The 17,189-nt window shown below is 42.7% G+C and overlaps 1 protein-coding gene across 1 annotated transcript in view; it reads right to left on the bottom strand.

Moving 5' to 3' along the window:
* Positions 1-17,189, bottom strand: part of SSBP4 (single stranded DNA binding protein 4) — a 524,749-nt gene that overhangs the window by 355,361 nt on the left and 152,199 nt on the right. The window contains exon 3 of the mRNA XM_073546131.1: positions 10,508-10,569. Coding sequence (XP_073402232.1) covers positions 10,508-10,569 — 62 coding nt within the window. The remainder of the gene's footprint in view (positions 1-10,507; positions 10,570-17,189) is intronic.

Below are 17,189 nucleotides of genomic sequence, written 5' to 3'. Positions count from 1 at the left end.
TGAATGGAAAATTATCTCCAATCGTTATCGGACACCATGTCGCGTTTGGAGAGCCCCTGTGTGCCTAAACAGTGAAATCCTCCCACAAGTAACACCATTTTGGAAACTAGACCCCTTATGGAACTTATCTAGATGTGTGGTGAGCACTTTGAACCCCCAGGTGCTTCACAGAAGTTTATAACGCAGAGCAGTGAAAATAAAAAATCATTTTTTTTCCTTTTAGCACGCTATTTTTTATTTTCACAAGGGTAACAGGAGAAATTGGACCACAAAAGTTGTTGTGCAATTTGTTCTGAGTACACCGATAGCCCATATGTGGGGGGGGACCAATGTTTGGGAGCACAGCAGGCGTCAGAAGGGAAGGAGCGCCATTTGACTTTTTGAAATGAAAATTACCTCTAATCGTTAGCGGACACCATGTCGTGTTTGGAGAGCCCCTGTGTGCCTAAACATTGGAGCATCCCCACAAATGACCCCATTTTGGAAACTAGACCCCCCTAAGGAACTTATCTAGATGCATATTGAGCACTTTGAACCCCCAAGTGCTTCACAAAAGATTATAACGCAGTGCCGTGAAAAAAAAAATATTTTTTTTCCTCAAAATTATTTTTTAGTGCACAATTTTTTATTTTCACAAGGGTACCAGGAGAAACTGGACCCCAAAAGTTGTTGTCCAGTTTGTCCTGAGTACGCTGGTACCCCATATGTGGGGGGGGACCACTGTTTGGGCACACGTCGGGGCTCGGAAGAGAAGTAGTGACATTTTGAAATGCTGACTTTGATGGAATGGTCTGCGGGCATCATGTTACATTTGCAGAGCCCCTGATGCACCTAAACTGTGGAAACTCCCCACCAATGACCCCATTTTGGAAACTAGACCCCCTAAGGAACTTATCTAGATGTGTGGTGAGCACCTTGAACCCCCAAGTGCTTCACAGAAGTTTATAACGCAAAGCAGTGAAAATAAAAAATCATTTTTTTTCCTCAAAAAATGATTTTTTAGCTCGCAAAGTTTTATTTTCACAAGGATAACAGGAGAAATTTGACCCCAAAAGTTGTTGTCCAGTTTGTCCTGAGTACGCTGATACCCCATATGTGAGGGGAACCATTGTTTGGGCGCACGTAAGGGCTGAGAATGGAAGTAGTGACGTTTTGAAATGCAGACTATGATGGAAAGGTCTGCAGTCGTCGTTACGTTTGCAGAGCTCCTGATGTGCCTAAACAGTAGAAACCCCCCACAAGTGACCCCAATTTTCGAAACTAGACCTTCCAAGGAACTTCTCTAGATGTCTGGTGAGCACTTTGAACCCCCAAGTGCTTCACAAAAGTTTATAACGTAGAGATGTGAAAATAAAAAAATCATTTTTTTTCCACAAAAATAATTTTTTAGCCCCCAATTTTTTATTTTCCCAAGGGTAACAGGAGAAATTAGACCACCAAAGTTGTTGTGCAATTTTTCCTGAGTACGCTGATACCCCATATGTTGGGGTAAACCACTGTTTGGGCACACGTCGGGGATTGGAAGGGAGGGAGCACCGTTTGACTTTTTGAACGCAAAATTGGCTGGAATCAATGGTTGCACCATGTCGCGCTTGGAGACCCCCGATGTGCCTAAACAGTGGAAACACCTCAATTCTAACTCCAACTCTAACCCCAACACACCCCTAACCACAGACCTAACCCCAACACATCCCTAATCCCAACCCTAACCCCAACACACCCCTAACCATATCCCTAACCCCAATTCCAATTCTAACCCTAATTCCAACCCTAACCCTAATTCCAACCTAAACCTAGTTCTAACCCTAACCCTAATTCCAACCCTAACCCTAATTCCACTCTAACCCTAATTCCACCCTAACCCTAATTCCAACCCTAACACTAATTCCAACCCTAACCCTAATTCCAACCCTAACCCTAGCCCTAACCCTTACCCTCTTTCCAACCCTAACCCTAACCCTCTTTCCAACCCTAACCCTAAGCCTAATGGAAAAATAAAAATAAAAATAATTTCTTTATTTTATTAGTTGTTCCTGCCTATGGGGGTGATAAACAGGGGGTTTATTTACTTTTAATTCTATTTTGATCACTGTGATAAACTCTCACAGTTATCAAAATAGAATGAATGAATCTGCAGCCGGCGGGCGCACTGCGCATGCGCCCGCCATTTTCCGAGATGGCGGTGCCCATGAAGCAGGACCGCGGGACACCGGGAGCAGGAGAGGGACATCAGAGGTATCAGGGGGTGAGGGGGGGTCAGAAGGTGGGGGGAGCCTAGAGAAGGGGGAGAGGAGCAGATGATGATGGCAGCGGCACATTGCCGCCATCAGTCGGTATCAGGGGCCGATCGCCCCGTGAATCGGTGGGGGGGTCGGATCACGATCTCCAGCCATATCCGATGCTACTGCAGCATCGGCTGTTATGAGCTCATTTTCTCCTTCACCTTTGATGTCCGATGAACTCCCTCTGCTGGTGAAAGGAGGTAGTGAAATTGATTTGGATGGGAAAAACCTGTCATCTGAACAGGTGGAGTGTGATTGGACATCCGGAATCTCTGAGTGGATATAAGGCCGCCGACGTCCTGCTGGGTTGCTGGTGATCCTCTCTGCTCTGAGCTCTGGCCTCCAGTTTAGTCCTGTCTACTAAAGCTAAGTTTTTGCTCTGCTATTGTTCCATGAGATTTTGTCTGGTTTACTTAGTGTTTGTGTTCAGCCAGCCCTGGTTGGGACTGGCTGAACTCCATTTTTGTCTCTGATCAGTTGATCTCTTTGCTCTGTTTTCAGAATATACCTGAGTGCTGATAGTTATTTTGAAGTCTAGTGACTTCAGGGCCTTTTCTATCAGACGTGTTGGACATTATTTTTGGCAGGGTTTTTGCGTGATTGCAGACAGTTGCTTTTCTTTCCTGTCCTATCTAGTTAGTGAGGGCCCCATCGTTTGCTCAGCCTGTCTTTCTGTCTGTGTTTGTGTTTTCATCTGTTTTCACCGTCAATACATGTTGGGGGCTGTCTATTGCTTTGGGGTCTGCTTTGGGGCAGTTTAGATTTCCCCTTTCTTTAGGCTTATTTAGTTCTCTGGCTGTGAACGAGGTGTCTAGGACCACCGTAGGAACACCCCACGGCTACTCTAGTTGTTGTGAATAGGATCAGGGGTCTGCAATCCGCTAGCTACCAACCTCTCCGGTTTTCTGGACTTAGCTTGTATTTTTGTTTTTTCCTCCTCCGGTGACTCATTCATAACAATCAGCCATGGCTGGATTGTAATATTTCATCAATTTTCATTGATGAAATATTACTATAGCTCTGATTGGCTGTTTCACTTTTAACAGCCAATCAGTACAATCGTAGCCACGTGGGGGCGAAGCCACGCCCCCTGTGGTGAAGAACAAAGCTCCCTGTATCTGCGGGTCAGGTGACCTTTCAGTGACCCCGGTCACCCGACCCGCAGGGGGGCTTTAAAGTCATGACGCTACATAGGCATCATGGGTCGTTTTGGCACAACTTTTCATGACGCCTATGTGGCGTCAAAGGTCATGAAGGGGTTAATGACTGCCAATACATCTTTTTACTGACCTGAGATATAAGAGAATAGCCTCCCCATACAGGTTACAATCCAGTTTCTGTCGACTGTCCACTATAGCTGACAACTTGCTGCATTAGCCACGATCAGTGTTTGCACCATCCAAATCTGTTTAACCCCTTAGATGCTGCTGTCAATAGTGACTACATCATATAAATGGTTAACAGAGTGTGGAGGCTTCCTCTTTATCCCTATTGGTGCCCTCAGATCATGATTGTGTGGTCCTGATGTTTGCCATGGCAATTCACGACCAAATAGAGACCTTAGAGTCTGCCGGCTGTTGTAACCTGTTCAGAAGTTAGCAACATTTAAGTGGTAAAAATACACATTTGCATTTCTGTCATGACACTTTCCATTAAACCTGAAAATCACTTGAAGGATTAACAAACTACCTGACTGCAGTTTTCAATATGTCAAGGGGTGCTGTTTTTAATACTGTATCACTTTTGGGGGTTTCCCAACATATGGGATCCCCAAAGTCACTTCAAATCTGGATAGGTCCCTAAAAAAATAACTTTTGTAAATTACCATGAAAAAAATGACAAATTACGGCTACATTTTTAAACCTCCTAAAATGCTAACAAAATAAAAGGAAATTTTACAAATGTTGCTGATGTAAAGCAGGCATGTGGGAAATGTTATTTATTAATGTTTTGCTGTGGTATGATGTCTGGATTAAAAGGAAAATCATTCAAAGTTTGAAAATTGCTAATTTTTTTTACATTTTCTCAAATGTCTGATATTTTTTATATACAAACACAAAACATTTCGACCTAAATTTACCATTATCATAAAGTATAATGTGTCACAAATAAAACAATCTGAAAATCACTGGGATTTGTTGAAGCGTTCCACAGTTATTACCACATAAATTGACACTGGTTAGATTTCAAAAATTTGCCTCGGTCTCTAAGGGGGTATATGGAGGACTATGGGGTTCACCTATGAATTGTAGGGGTAATCCAAGATTAGAGAAAGATAGCTGCTTTCTTACAGAACAGTACCACACTGTTGCAGCTCAGTTCCACCAAAGTAAAGGTAACTGTGCTGTAATGTTCCACTGTTTCTGAAAAAAAGCATCAATGTTTTCTAAAACGTGGAAAATCGCTTTAACCTCAACACGACATTTGACACAAGTTTACGTCAAGGACCAGTGCCAGCACAATCGCCGCCGGGAGGCAGATGGAGACACTGTGGATGCCATCTGGTCTGTGATCCAGCGGTGTCTGTCTTTTTACGTGTGCATAAAAGCGCGGTCGGCCACAGTTTTGGGCACCTCTGAAAATAAGAACACCAATGAACAGCGGCAAGACGGAATGGATCCCTCGAGGTTTCATCTGAATGACATCATTTGGAGATTTAGATGGAAACCCAGTTGTAAGTGATCAGTGTAGAGCACAGAATAAATATGATCCAAAATATTATGTAAAATGATCGCAATAAAAGCTTTAACTTAATTAACAAAAAAGAAAGTCTCAACTCAGGTCCGCCATCTGTAAATACAAATATAGGGGGCTTTCACGTTACTGGTAGTAGAAAGGCTCTGGAAAAGCACTATGGCTCCTTGTCCCACAAAATTAATCCAGCCAATTCAACACTCCTAAATTCAAATGCCCCCCTCCCGTCTGAGCCACACAGTGTGCCTAAACTACATTTAGCATCTACATATTTGGCAGTTCTGTAGCAGTGGGAGACCGCTTAATTAAAAGGTGCATGTCTCCAGAAGCAAGAGCTGGACACAAAGTATTGGTACTACTGTGTACAGGAACTACACTGGCAGATTTGTAATTTTCACTCGGCAACATTCACTGTTGCTTCTTTATGGAAAACACCCATGGATTAAAAACGTCACTATGTGAGATAGCAGATACACAGGATGCAGTGATGAGCAGGAGGCAGAGCAAGAGTTAAAGGCTTTATTACAGGGGTACTCCATGCAGGGAGACAATGAGTTATGAGGGGAGTAAAACTGAGTATTATATCAGGGTAAGAACAAATGTTTATGAAACGGGAAAACTTATCAGTCTGATGGTTTCCAGGCTGTGAAAGCTTGAAATCCCACGGTGGCACCACAAGTGACGCGTGAAGTCTCTGGCATGATCCTGAAGAAAGTTGAGGCACTGTCTCCTGACGAAAGCGGCATATCCTGACTCTCCTAAGCGAGTGTCAGGAACACCGCACTGCACTTGCTCACTGAGCCAGTGCACGTGTCCTGAGTACAAAAACAGTGCTCAAAGATACCTGTGGAGCGGGGCAGCAGCGGTGACGATGCATGCTTCAGACTATCAGGACCTGAAGCACGTGACTTCTGGGGGCGTGACCTAAGCTCCACAAAGCTAGGAGCTTCAGGGAAACTCCTAGAAAGGTAACTACGGCACAAGTTACCAAGGGGCATAGACTGGGACGTAAACCAGATCAAGACGGGTCAAAGCACGAGATAGCAGGACAGTACCAAAGGGTTAGACAGAGCAAATAGTCAGGACGTAGCAATAGATCAGAAAACCAGAACGGGCAATGGACGGTACAATAGGGACAAACTGTAACAGAGTAACAATAGCCAAGCCAGAAGGTCAGAACCGGAGAAAACAATAGTACCAAAACGAGAGACGTAGTACAGAGTGAGGGGACAGACTGGGTCATACACGGGAATAAAACAAGCAATGCAGTATACACGCACACCAGGGGGGTCAGACACACAGCCAGAATAACAGTATAGCTGACAGGGAATCCTAGTCTGGAGTGAGTATAAATACCCCTCCCAGATCCAAAGAGAGGCTGGCAAAAGTTAACCCTGTGAGAACAGGACATTAACCATGTCCTAACCAGGACAGCGAGGACCTGTGGTCCAGGGGCGACATACGTGATATGGCGTCATCTGTGGTACTGCCGAAGCGTGACTCACTTCAGTGGCAGAGACAGAGGTGAAGCTGCCTGGCTCTGTATGATTTGCCTGGTAAGACTTAGGCCGCGCTCCCGCAGCAGTCAGCGAAATGGTGCGAGAAGGATTCTCAGTGACCGGGATGAGTGGGCACACAGCTACACGTTGCTCACAGTCAGTGTGCGCATAGGCTGTGGAACTATCACACGGGCCTGGACTGTCGCGTCGCTCCACGGAGAGTGAATCAGCCTTCTCCTGCAGCATACTGTCTTCATGCCAAGTCTCCCACTTTCCTGCGCACCGAACCTTTTCTTCCTGACACGCCCCCTGCTGTCCGGGTCAGAAAGCTTTTCCCCCGACAACAATGATGACAGCCCCAATAGTTCCAGAGCCGACAAGAGAGGTACCACCGGCCTGATCCATCTTCCTACAAATACTCCTATAAATTCCCAGAGGGTGTAATCTCCAAAATGGAGGCACTAGAGAAGGAATTCTGCTTTTCTGGCACTTAAGGGCTCTATATATGGAGTCCTCATACTATTCTACGTTAATTTGTTCTCCAGGAGTCAAATAACACTCCGTCACTCCCGAGTCTCACCATTTGGCTAAGTAGTATTGTACAGCCACATATGGGATATTGCCATATTCAGAGGAAATTGTGTAACAAATTTTAGTGCCATTTGTACCCTTTTCCCTTGTGAAAATGTAAAGTTTGGGGTTAACACTAAATTTTTACAATAAAAATGTAATTATTCTTTCTTAATCGCCCAACAGTATAAACTTCTGTGAGGCACATGTGATGTCATCATGTGGTGTTCTGACACCTCAGAGGCTCTGCCAATGTGACATGGCACCCTCAAATCATTCCAGCAAAATTTCAACTCCAAAATGGGCTTTGCACTCTGCATGAAAAGTAGTTTTCGACCACATATCAGGTGTTGGCATACTCAGGAGAAATTATGTAACAAATTCTACCAATCATTTTCTCCTGTTATCCCTTTTGAAAATTAAAAACTTGGGCCAAAGCAACATTTTGGTGGAAAAAATGGTAATATTCCATACGTTTAGCCTAATGTTATAAAATGACGTGAATCGCCTGAAAGTTAAAAATGCTCACTGCACCCCAAGATGAATTCCTCAAGAGGTGTACTTTCCAAAATGTGGGGTGTTCCACTATTTACGCACATGATGGGCTCTGACATGGTGTCTGCTATCTAATCCAGGCAATTTTGCGCTCCAAAAGTCAAATCAGGAGAAATCGAACAACAAAATTTATTTTTTCATTTTCACATCTCAACATTGTAAAATTAAGTGAAGCACCTGTGGGTTCAAGGTGCTCGCCACAGCTTTAGAAAAGTTCCTTGAGGGGTGCAATTTCCAAAATGCAGTCACTTGTGGGGAGTTTCACTATTTAGACACATCATGGGCTCTGAAAATGGGATATGGCATCCACTATCTATTTCAGCCAATTCTGCACTTCAAAAGTTAAATGGGGCTTCTTCCCTTCTGATCCCTGCCGTAAGCCAAAACAGTAGTTTTCCACCACATACAGTATGTGGTATTAGCGTACTCAGGCGAAATTGAACAACAAATTGTACTGTCCATTTTCTCCTGCTACTCTTGTGAACATGCAAAATTTGTGGCTGAATCAACATTTTTTGAGGGAAAAAGTAAGATTTTCATTTTTTTCCTTCCACGTTGCTTTACTTCTTTAATGTGGTTTTGAGTACTTTGATGGGTGCAGTGTTCAAAATGGTGTCACTTTTGGGTATTTTCTGTCATATAGGTCCCTTAAAGTTAGGTTTGTAAATTTTGTTGGGAAATTTACAATTTCCTTATCAACTTTTAGCTCTTCTATCTGCCTAACAATAAAAACATATGCTGACGTAAAGTAGATGAGGTAAATTTATTATTTATTAACTATTGTGTGCAATATAACTATCTGGTTTAAGGGCATACAATTTACAAGTTTGAAAATTGTGACTTTTTCAAACTTTTCACCAGAATTCCGATATTTTCACAAATGCAAAAAATATTGGCCTAAATTTACCACTAATATGAAGTTAAACAAATAACGAAAAAACAGTCTTAAAACCACTGACATATTTTAAGCGTTCTAGAGTTATTACCACATAAAATGACAGTAGTCAGAATTGTAAAATTTGGCCTGTCAGGAATATGAAAACAGGCTCGGCAATGAAGAGGTTAAAAGAAAAGTCCAAAAAGTGATTGCACTGTGTGCAGTCTCTGATGTAGAATACCCAAGGGAAAATCACTGTTATCAACTGCCCCTTCAGGTACTTTCATAGACATTACACAGTGTATTAGTTTTGTCTGTATTGTTTATGCATTCCTCAACACTGAAATTGCAAGACCAAAAAGGAAAAGTCGTGGAATTATTGAAATCACAGGATCGATTATATGCATGAGCGATATGGGCAGAAATACATGCACTTACATGCATTGACATGCTAAGAATGAGGTTAAATAATGGTCAAATGAGAAATATTATGCCATGCTGAATGCACTTGGGGGCACTAATCATCGAGATCCACTGGTGACAGCTCCCTTTTGCAATTGCCGAACAATGATGTCCCAGAATTTATTATGTGAGAAGTCTGGAGACACTGCAGGCCATGGTAGCACATTCAGGCTCAGCAGGCTGCTCACAGTAGCATGAACAACATTCAGATTGGCAATTTTTTTGTTTAAAAATGGCTCTTGAGGCACTTTTGAGAATTGCCTGTACCACTGGCTCCACAACCAAATCATTGTAACGCCATGCTTTTTATGGATCTGGAATAAAGAGTGATCCAGCTACAATAAATCATGTGACACCACACTATAATGCCAGAAGTAGGACCAGTATGACTCTCCCTTGTGAAGGGTTCTTCATGCTGTTGCCAATGTGATCTCCAAATCAATCTCTGGCAATCATTGCATCCAAGGCATCCTCCATTCCAGCCTCGATCTGCATCATGATAGCCTTAGAGAGAGATAAAATGAGGTCAATGGAAAACATGTAGCCAGACATCTGGCTCATCAATGTTGTGGAAATGCTTTCTGATGATTTGTGCAGATGTTATTTGACACCTTAGGCTTGGTATGATATATCCTATTTCACTTGAAGTATAGAATGGATCAATAGTGGAACCAGTGATATGGCCATTTTGAACACGACACTAGGCCACATGTTCCTTGAGCTTCTGTAAGCAGCCTAAGTAGACTTGCTTCACACCGAGCACATCTGGGACATCATTGGTCGACAATTGCAAAGAAAGCTGCCATCATAGGAACTTGATGTTTTGCTCAAGTGCATGCAGCATGGCAGAACATTCCTCAGACAGATATTAATAACCTTATTGATGACATGCTAAGGTGTGTAAGAGCTTTTAATTTTGTGCATGGTGCTCATACTCAATATTAATTAAACGCAGAGGTTGTCAAAACATTTTGTTTAAAATATTTTTCATAATTCCGGTAATTTTCCTTCTTGGTATTGCAATTTTATTGTTGAGGAATGTAAAAATGCTATGTACACTTTTAAAAATATAAAACAAAATAAAAAATATTACCAACTTTAACTATATAGAGTTTGCTTTAAGTCTGCAGATATTAAGACAAATAAATGTAAGCGAAACATCCACAAAATTATAAATTATAGAATTTTTCTAATCAAGACAATTGACTTCATTTCTTTTATTTTGAAAAGCATTTGTGCAATACAACTTTGGTTGCAATTGAAAATGTAGCTAAAAGCTTAAAAAATATGATTTTCCTATGTGTATGTGTTCTACAGTCACATAAGTTGGTTGTGTGATAGAATGGGCTAAGTAATGTCCTGTATACGATTTAGAAAACTATTGCAAAACAAAAAGACATAATATGTCCTATACCTAAAAAATACCTTAAAAGTAATAACACTAGAAATATCAAAGATTATAGCATTTCTATACAATTTTCCCCATTAAAACAGTTAGCATAAACCTTGTCTTATAAATGCAATAGAAATAATGGTTAAAATATTGCAAAAAAAAAAAAACAACTTACCACCACCAAGAGTGTAAAAACCCAGGAGGTTCTCCTAATGTGATATTTTTTTCCCATCGTATCTATAAAAAAAAGACACTATGTTAATCAAACAACCAAAAACCATCCAAAGTAGTTTAACAAAAATGCATAGTAGATGCTAAAAAACAGTACTATAAAGTTACACATTACACAAAACAAGATGATACAGTGTGCTGTGCAGGGAAAATGGGATGAAAACACACTGAAAACTTCCATAAATTAGTTGTCCCTGTCCTAATGGACCTCATAGAGTGAGGCCCTGTTTGGTGCACTCTCGATTATTTGAATGGGTGCCATGTGGTACACCTGTATATTGCAATGTGTGTCGGCCCATCCGTTACTTCAATGATAGCCGCTGATTGACTGATGGCTGAGGCAATCATTTTTATGTAAAAAGGATTTAAACAGAACAGCAGGGTGAACGTTGCCGCAAAAATCAACTATGTTTAGTACTTGCCACATAAACTTTCATTAAAGAAATAGTTCTAGGAAATGTTTGTAGAGGAAACTGCACCAGTGGAAAAATCACAGTACTTCATTGAAAAACATTTTTAGGTGTATTCCAAAAATCCAAGTATCTTCTTTCCACAAAAATTATTTTCATTGACACCAGTGTACACACAGGAAAATTAGCAATGTTTCAGCCACACAGGGCCTATGTCAAGCCAAGAAAAAATGTAACGTACATTTTTTTGGCTTGACAAAGGCCCTGTGTGGCTGAAATATTACTAATTTTCCTGTGTGTACACTGGGGTCACTGAAAATAATTTTTGTGGAAAGAAGATACCCGATGCCTTGGAGTTTTGGAGGACGTTCAATTTTTAGAACCTAGTGGAGGGGTTGTACCAAGGACACGAATTGATGCATGGGATACACCTTGTTTTAATAAAGATTTTTTGATTTTTAGACTTTGTTGGAGTCATACGGAGACCATTTACACAGCATGCCGTGGTTTTAAAAACAGGGGGGAAAAAAATTAAATTAAGTTTCATGTGACGAAGGTCTATGATTTTTAAGCCTCCGGATATTGTTTCTATTCAACCGCAGCAAACAGAGTCTTTGAAAATAAGAAGTTAAAACACAAAGGGTTGATTCTCTATTGCTTTAGTGCCTGTATTTTGTCTAGGTTTGGATGTTTCTCACTTTTTTTCTTCATTTGCACCGAACTCTTCTTTTATTCTGCGCTCTTTTTAAGTCTATTTTATATGTGTTTGCATGTTTTTTTAAAGTGAACCTGTCACCCCCTCCAGGCGATTTTAAGTAAAAGAGCCACCTTATGCAGCACTAATGCTGCAGTCTGTCAAGGTGGCTCTTTAATTTAGGGTACCTTTCACCGCAGAAATAGTCTTTTTTAAAATTGGTCAGACGTACCTGATATTTGACAGGGGGGCAGGTCTTTCCCCATCTGACCGAGACGCCTCACATCCGTCACTCATTTCTTCTTGCGTTGTTTGCTCCGCCTCTTCATTTTTCTTTTTAAATCCTGGCGGGCGCCAGCGCTGTAATATGTATTCTGGGGCATGCGCAGTGACCGCTGCCCGTCCTCTCTCATGACTTCCTAGACTTCCTATCGTATGGCCAGAGATCCCACCCCGCAGTCGCTTATGATTTATTCACACTGCGGGGCTGGGAATCTTGGGCATGCGCAGTAGTTATCTGTGGCTCTCATGCCCAAGATTCCCAGCCCCGCAGTGTGAATAAATCATAAGCGACTGCAGGAAGGGATCTCTGGCCGCGTGTCCACGCAGGCGCGATAGGAGGGCCAGGAAGTCATGAGAGAGGATGGGCAGCGGTCACTGCGCATGCCCCAGAATACATACTACAGCGCAGGCGCCAGCATTTGAAAAGAAAAATGAAGAGGCGGAGCAAACAAAGCAAGAAGACATGAGTGACGGATGTGAGGCATCTCGGTCAGATGGGGAAAGACCTGCCCCCCTGTCAAATATCAGGTATGTCTGACCAATTTTAAAAAAGATTATTTCTGCGGTGGAAGGTACCCTAAATAAAAGAGCCACCTTGACAGAATACAGAATGCTGCACAAGGTGGCTCTTTTACCTAAAATCGTCTGGAGGGGGTGACAGGTTCCCTTTAAGTTCACACTTGTACATGGAGTTTAGAGTTTAAAAAAAGGTTAAAAAGCAATGATAAAGACCATTTTAAACTTTGCCCAAAATTAATGAACTGTGCACGCCATTGTATATAATTTGATCCAAAAAATGGCAACGAATAAAGACAAAAACGAAAAGTAACCTAAATAACCCTACAAACGTATATTGGAAAGTTATTGAAGGTTTTCTTATCCAACCCTAAAACTTTATTTACACACAGCCAGAAAGTCACTTTTAACGATGGAGTAATTTTGTCATTAACAAGTCTATCTACTCACAAAATTCCGAATCAAGTAAAAAAAGCGAGATCTGGAAGGAAGTTGCACAAGCGTGCTCCTTTCTTCACCATTTCCTTTCTACTTGTATTACAAGGATAATGGAGGCTTTATGCTAGCTAAAAGCAGGTAATAAGGAAAGTAATGCAGTTGTCCTATGGCGGCTGATCTGCACAGGTCCCCGCTGCGAGTACAAGTGTTATGAGCAGGTAATGTTAGCTTAGAATGGCAGCACTCTGCTGGGTATCACACCTATTACTTCCCTCATACAAAGTGGGAATTAGACCCTTCTGCCACATACCGCACTTAAATATTACAGGTAGAGCAGAGTGCTTCACATCACAACAGAGTAAGAGTGTCGTGGCGTTAAAATAATGGCTTCTATTTATACCCAGGCTCTAACTGCAAATTCCCTTTTTTTAACTGTAAACTGGATCAGCCACCATTGTAGTGAGACCATCAGAGTTCCTTACAAGAAACCTACAGTAAAAATAAAATCAGAGGACTGCCCCGGAAACCATAGCATTTTGGATTTCCAGACAATAATGCCAACACTGCGTTTTCCCATGCGGATTCTGACGTATGTTCCACAAAAACGTCAGTATGAAAACTGTCCACAAAGTGACAATTTTGGTTTGCAGTAGAAAAACAGCTATTCACTGCGGAGTGAAGATGAACACTTTCCTGGAGGACATGGAAGTCAAATACATCTGTATTTTGATTGTATATTGTCTATATACACTGCTCAAATAAATTAAGGGAACACCAAGATACCACATCGTAGATATCACTGAATGAAATATTGCAGCTGCAAATCTTTATTCATTACATAGTGGCATGCGTTGAGAACAAGAAAACATAAAAATGATCAAGGTAAATCAAAATTAATATTCCATGGAGGTCTGGATTTGGAAGGATACTCAAAATCAAAGTGGAAAATCAAATTACAGGCTGATCCAACTTTAGTGACAATGCCTCAAGACAAGGAAATGATGCTCAGTAGTGTGTGTGGCCTTCACGTGCCTGTATGACCTCCCTACAATGCCTGGGCATGCTTCTGATGAGGCGGCGGATCGTCTCCTGAGGGATCTCCTCCCAGACCTGGACAAAAGCATCCGCCAACTTCTGGACAGTCTGTGGTGCAGTGTGACGTTGGTGGATGGAGCGAGACATGATGTCCCAGATGTGCTCAATCGGATTCAGGTCTGGGGAATGGGCAGGCCAGTCCATAGCTTCAATGCCTTCATCTTGCAGGAACTGCTGACACACTCCAGCCACATGAGGTCTGGCATTGTCCTGCATTAGGAGGAGCCCAGGGTCAACCGCACCAGCATATGGTCTCACAAGGGGTCTGAGGATCTCATCTTGGCACCTAATGGCAGTCAGTCTACCTCTGGCGAGCACATGGAGGGCTGTGCGGCCCTCCAAAGAAATGCTATCCCACACCATTATTGACCCACTGCCAAACAGATAATGCTGAAGGATGTTGCAGGCAGCAGATCTCTCTCCACAGCGTCTCCAGACTCTGTCATGTCTGTCACATGTGCTCAGTGTGAACCTGCTTTCATCTGTGAAGAGCACAGGGCGCCAGTGGCGAATTTGTCAATCCTGGTGTTCTGTGCCAAGCATCCTGCACAGTGTTGGGCTGTGAGCACAACCCCCATCTGTGGACGTCAAGCACTCAGACCATCCTCATGGAGTCAGTTTCTAACCGTTTGTGCAGACACATGCACATTTGTGGCCTGCTGGATGTAATTTTGCTGGGCTCTGACAGTGCTCCTTCTGTTCCACCTTGCACAAAGGCTGAGGTTAGCGGTCCTGATGCTGGGTTGTTGCCCTCGTACAGCCCCCTCCAGGTCTCCTGGTGTACTGGCCTGTCTCCTGGTAGTGCCTCCAGCCTCTGGACACTACGCTGACAGACACAGCGAACCTTCTTGCCATAGCTCACATTGATATGCCATCCTGGATGAGCTGCACTACCTGAGCCACTTGTGTGGGTTGTAGATTCCGTCTCATGCTACCACGAGTGTGAAAGCAAAACCAACATTCAAAAGTGACCAAAACATCAGCCAGAAAGCATTGGTACTGAGATGTGGTCTGTGGTCCCCACCTGCAAAATCACTCCTTTATTGAGTGTGTCTTGATAATTGCCAATAATTTCCATCTGTTGTCTATTCCATTTGCACAACAGCATGTGAAATTGATTGTCAATCAGTGTTGCTTCCTAAGTGGACAGTTTAAGTTCACAGAAGTTTGATTTTCTTAGAGTTATATTCTGTTGTTTAAGTTTTCCCTTTATTTTTTTGAGCAGTGTACATACAATAAGTCATACACGCACATATACATTGATATCCACAAGTATGTAATGACATGCATACACACATAGATTACACTTATATGCAGCATTTATATATTATATATTTATCTAGGCCTATACACATTTATATCCACAAATATGCATGCTTATATATACACGCATACATGTGCAGCGGATGTAAAAAGTCTACAAACCCCACTCTGACTCACAGCTTGGCCGAGATAAGAGACTAGCGTCCCATTACGTCTGGCCCCTTCGTTTTTCTTTTTCGCCAGTATGGATCCTGTTCACACGCTTTGTGACCAGGTGGCAAATTTAATGCAGATGACTCAGGATCTGGCGAAGGATTGTCAGAGTCTGGAGTCATCGCAATATCCGTTGCAGGGTCAGATAAATAACTTGATGAAGACCTCACATAGCCCTCCACTGCTGGCAGTGGCTGTAAAGTCAGTACTCTCTGATGTACAGGTGGTCTCTCCCGAACTTGCCATATTCCTCCCTGATAAATTTTCGGGAGAGAAAGACCAGTTTAGGGTATTCAGGAAGAGCTGTAAGTTATTTTTTACCCTGCGCCCCCCGGTCATCAGGGGAGGAGTTCCAGCAAGTGGGAATAATCATGTCCCTACTGTGAGGGGGTCCTCAGACCTGGGCATTTTCTTTGTCCCCACAAGCCCCAGAATGGTTTTCTCTTGATGCCTTTTTTGACAGTTTAGCTCTGATATATGATGAACCTGACAGAATCCAAGTCACGGAGGCTAGGATCATGAACCTGGCACAGGGGGATCCCACAGCTGAAGACTAATGTACTGAATTCCGGCACTGGTCCACCCAAGCTCTGTGGAACGATGCTGCTTTCAGGTGCCAGTTCCAAAGAGGCCTTTCCGAGACACTCAAGAAAGCTCTGCTCCTCAATGACGCCCATTATTCTCTGATGGAGGCTAGGACTCAGGCCATACGAATGGACCGCAGAATCCGTGAGAAACATGATGAACAGCAGGCCGCATGTACTACTTCCCTGGAGCAGGTCTATTTACCCGAGGTTAGAGTTGCCAGTCTTCAAGTTGCGGAGAGAAGACGGAGACAAGATCTTGGACTTTGTCCATACTGTGGCCTCTCTGGACATTTTCTTAAGAATTGTCCAACTCATCCTCAAGCCACCAAACCATTGGGAGAACATCTGAGTCTGGGTGACGACCGAGGAGATCACCCAGACTCCCAGGTACATTTTTCTTCCTTTGATAAAATATAGATAAATACGATGGATTACCTTCGAGAACCAGATGTTATCAGCATCTGCTGCTAACTTTATTGATTTGGGACTGATTCTGTAATCATGGTTTTCATCCCCATTTTGGTGAATTTTCTAGGATCAGTTCTGAATGCTCTGGGGTGGAGGTCGCCGTACAGAGACTTGTGGATGTCTGGAGGGAGGTTGAGAAGAATATTGGGACTGCTCAGATTTGCCAAAAATGAAAGGCCAATAGAAGACGTTTGGTGGGTCCTGTTTTTAAGACTGGGGATAAGGTTTGGTTGTCTTCTAGAAACATTAAACTTAAATTGCCGTCGGCAAAGTTGGGTCCAAAGATCTTTGGTCCATATGAGATCCACATCTGGTACAGAGGCATGCTGAGCTGTCAGTGTGTTGATTGACAGCTCGACTATCCAATCTGAGACTATGAGGCGTCAGCTGTCTCAGGTGTTCATTATTTCAGTTAACGGCCATGCTTCTTAACAGAGTTGTGTTTCCCAGAACACCACCAGAAGTACATTCATCTTGTGACATTTGTGCTGTGCTTTCCTATGCCTTGAGTTCTGTATGCATGATCTCTTGCCTGACCTTGGACTTTGTTCTGACCATCCGCCTGTTTAACCCCTTCAGCTCTGATCCGTTATCCTCCCGCTACTCTGACCTCAAAACGTTACCTGACTATGCTTTTGTCTCTTCCTTCTGTTTATGATG

The sequence above is a fragment of the Dendrobates tinctorius genome, unplaced genomic scaffold, assembly GCF_039654945.1.
Source record: "Dendrobates tinctorius isolate UK_male_01 unplaced genomic scaffold, ASM3965494v1 ptg000011l, whole genome shotgun sequence".
In the NCBI taxonomy this organism is placed as follows: domain Eukaryota; kingdom Metazoa; phylum Chordata; class Amphibia; order Anura; family Dendrobatidae; genus Dendrobates; species Dendrobates tinctorius.
The sequence above is the reverse complement of the archived record's forward strand: the minus strand, read 5'-3'. Positions and strand labels throughout refer to the sequence as shown.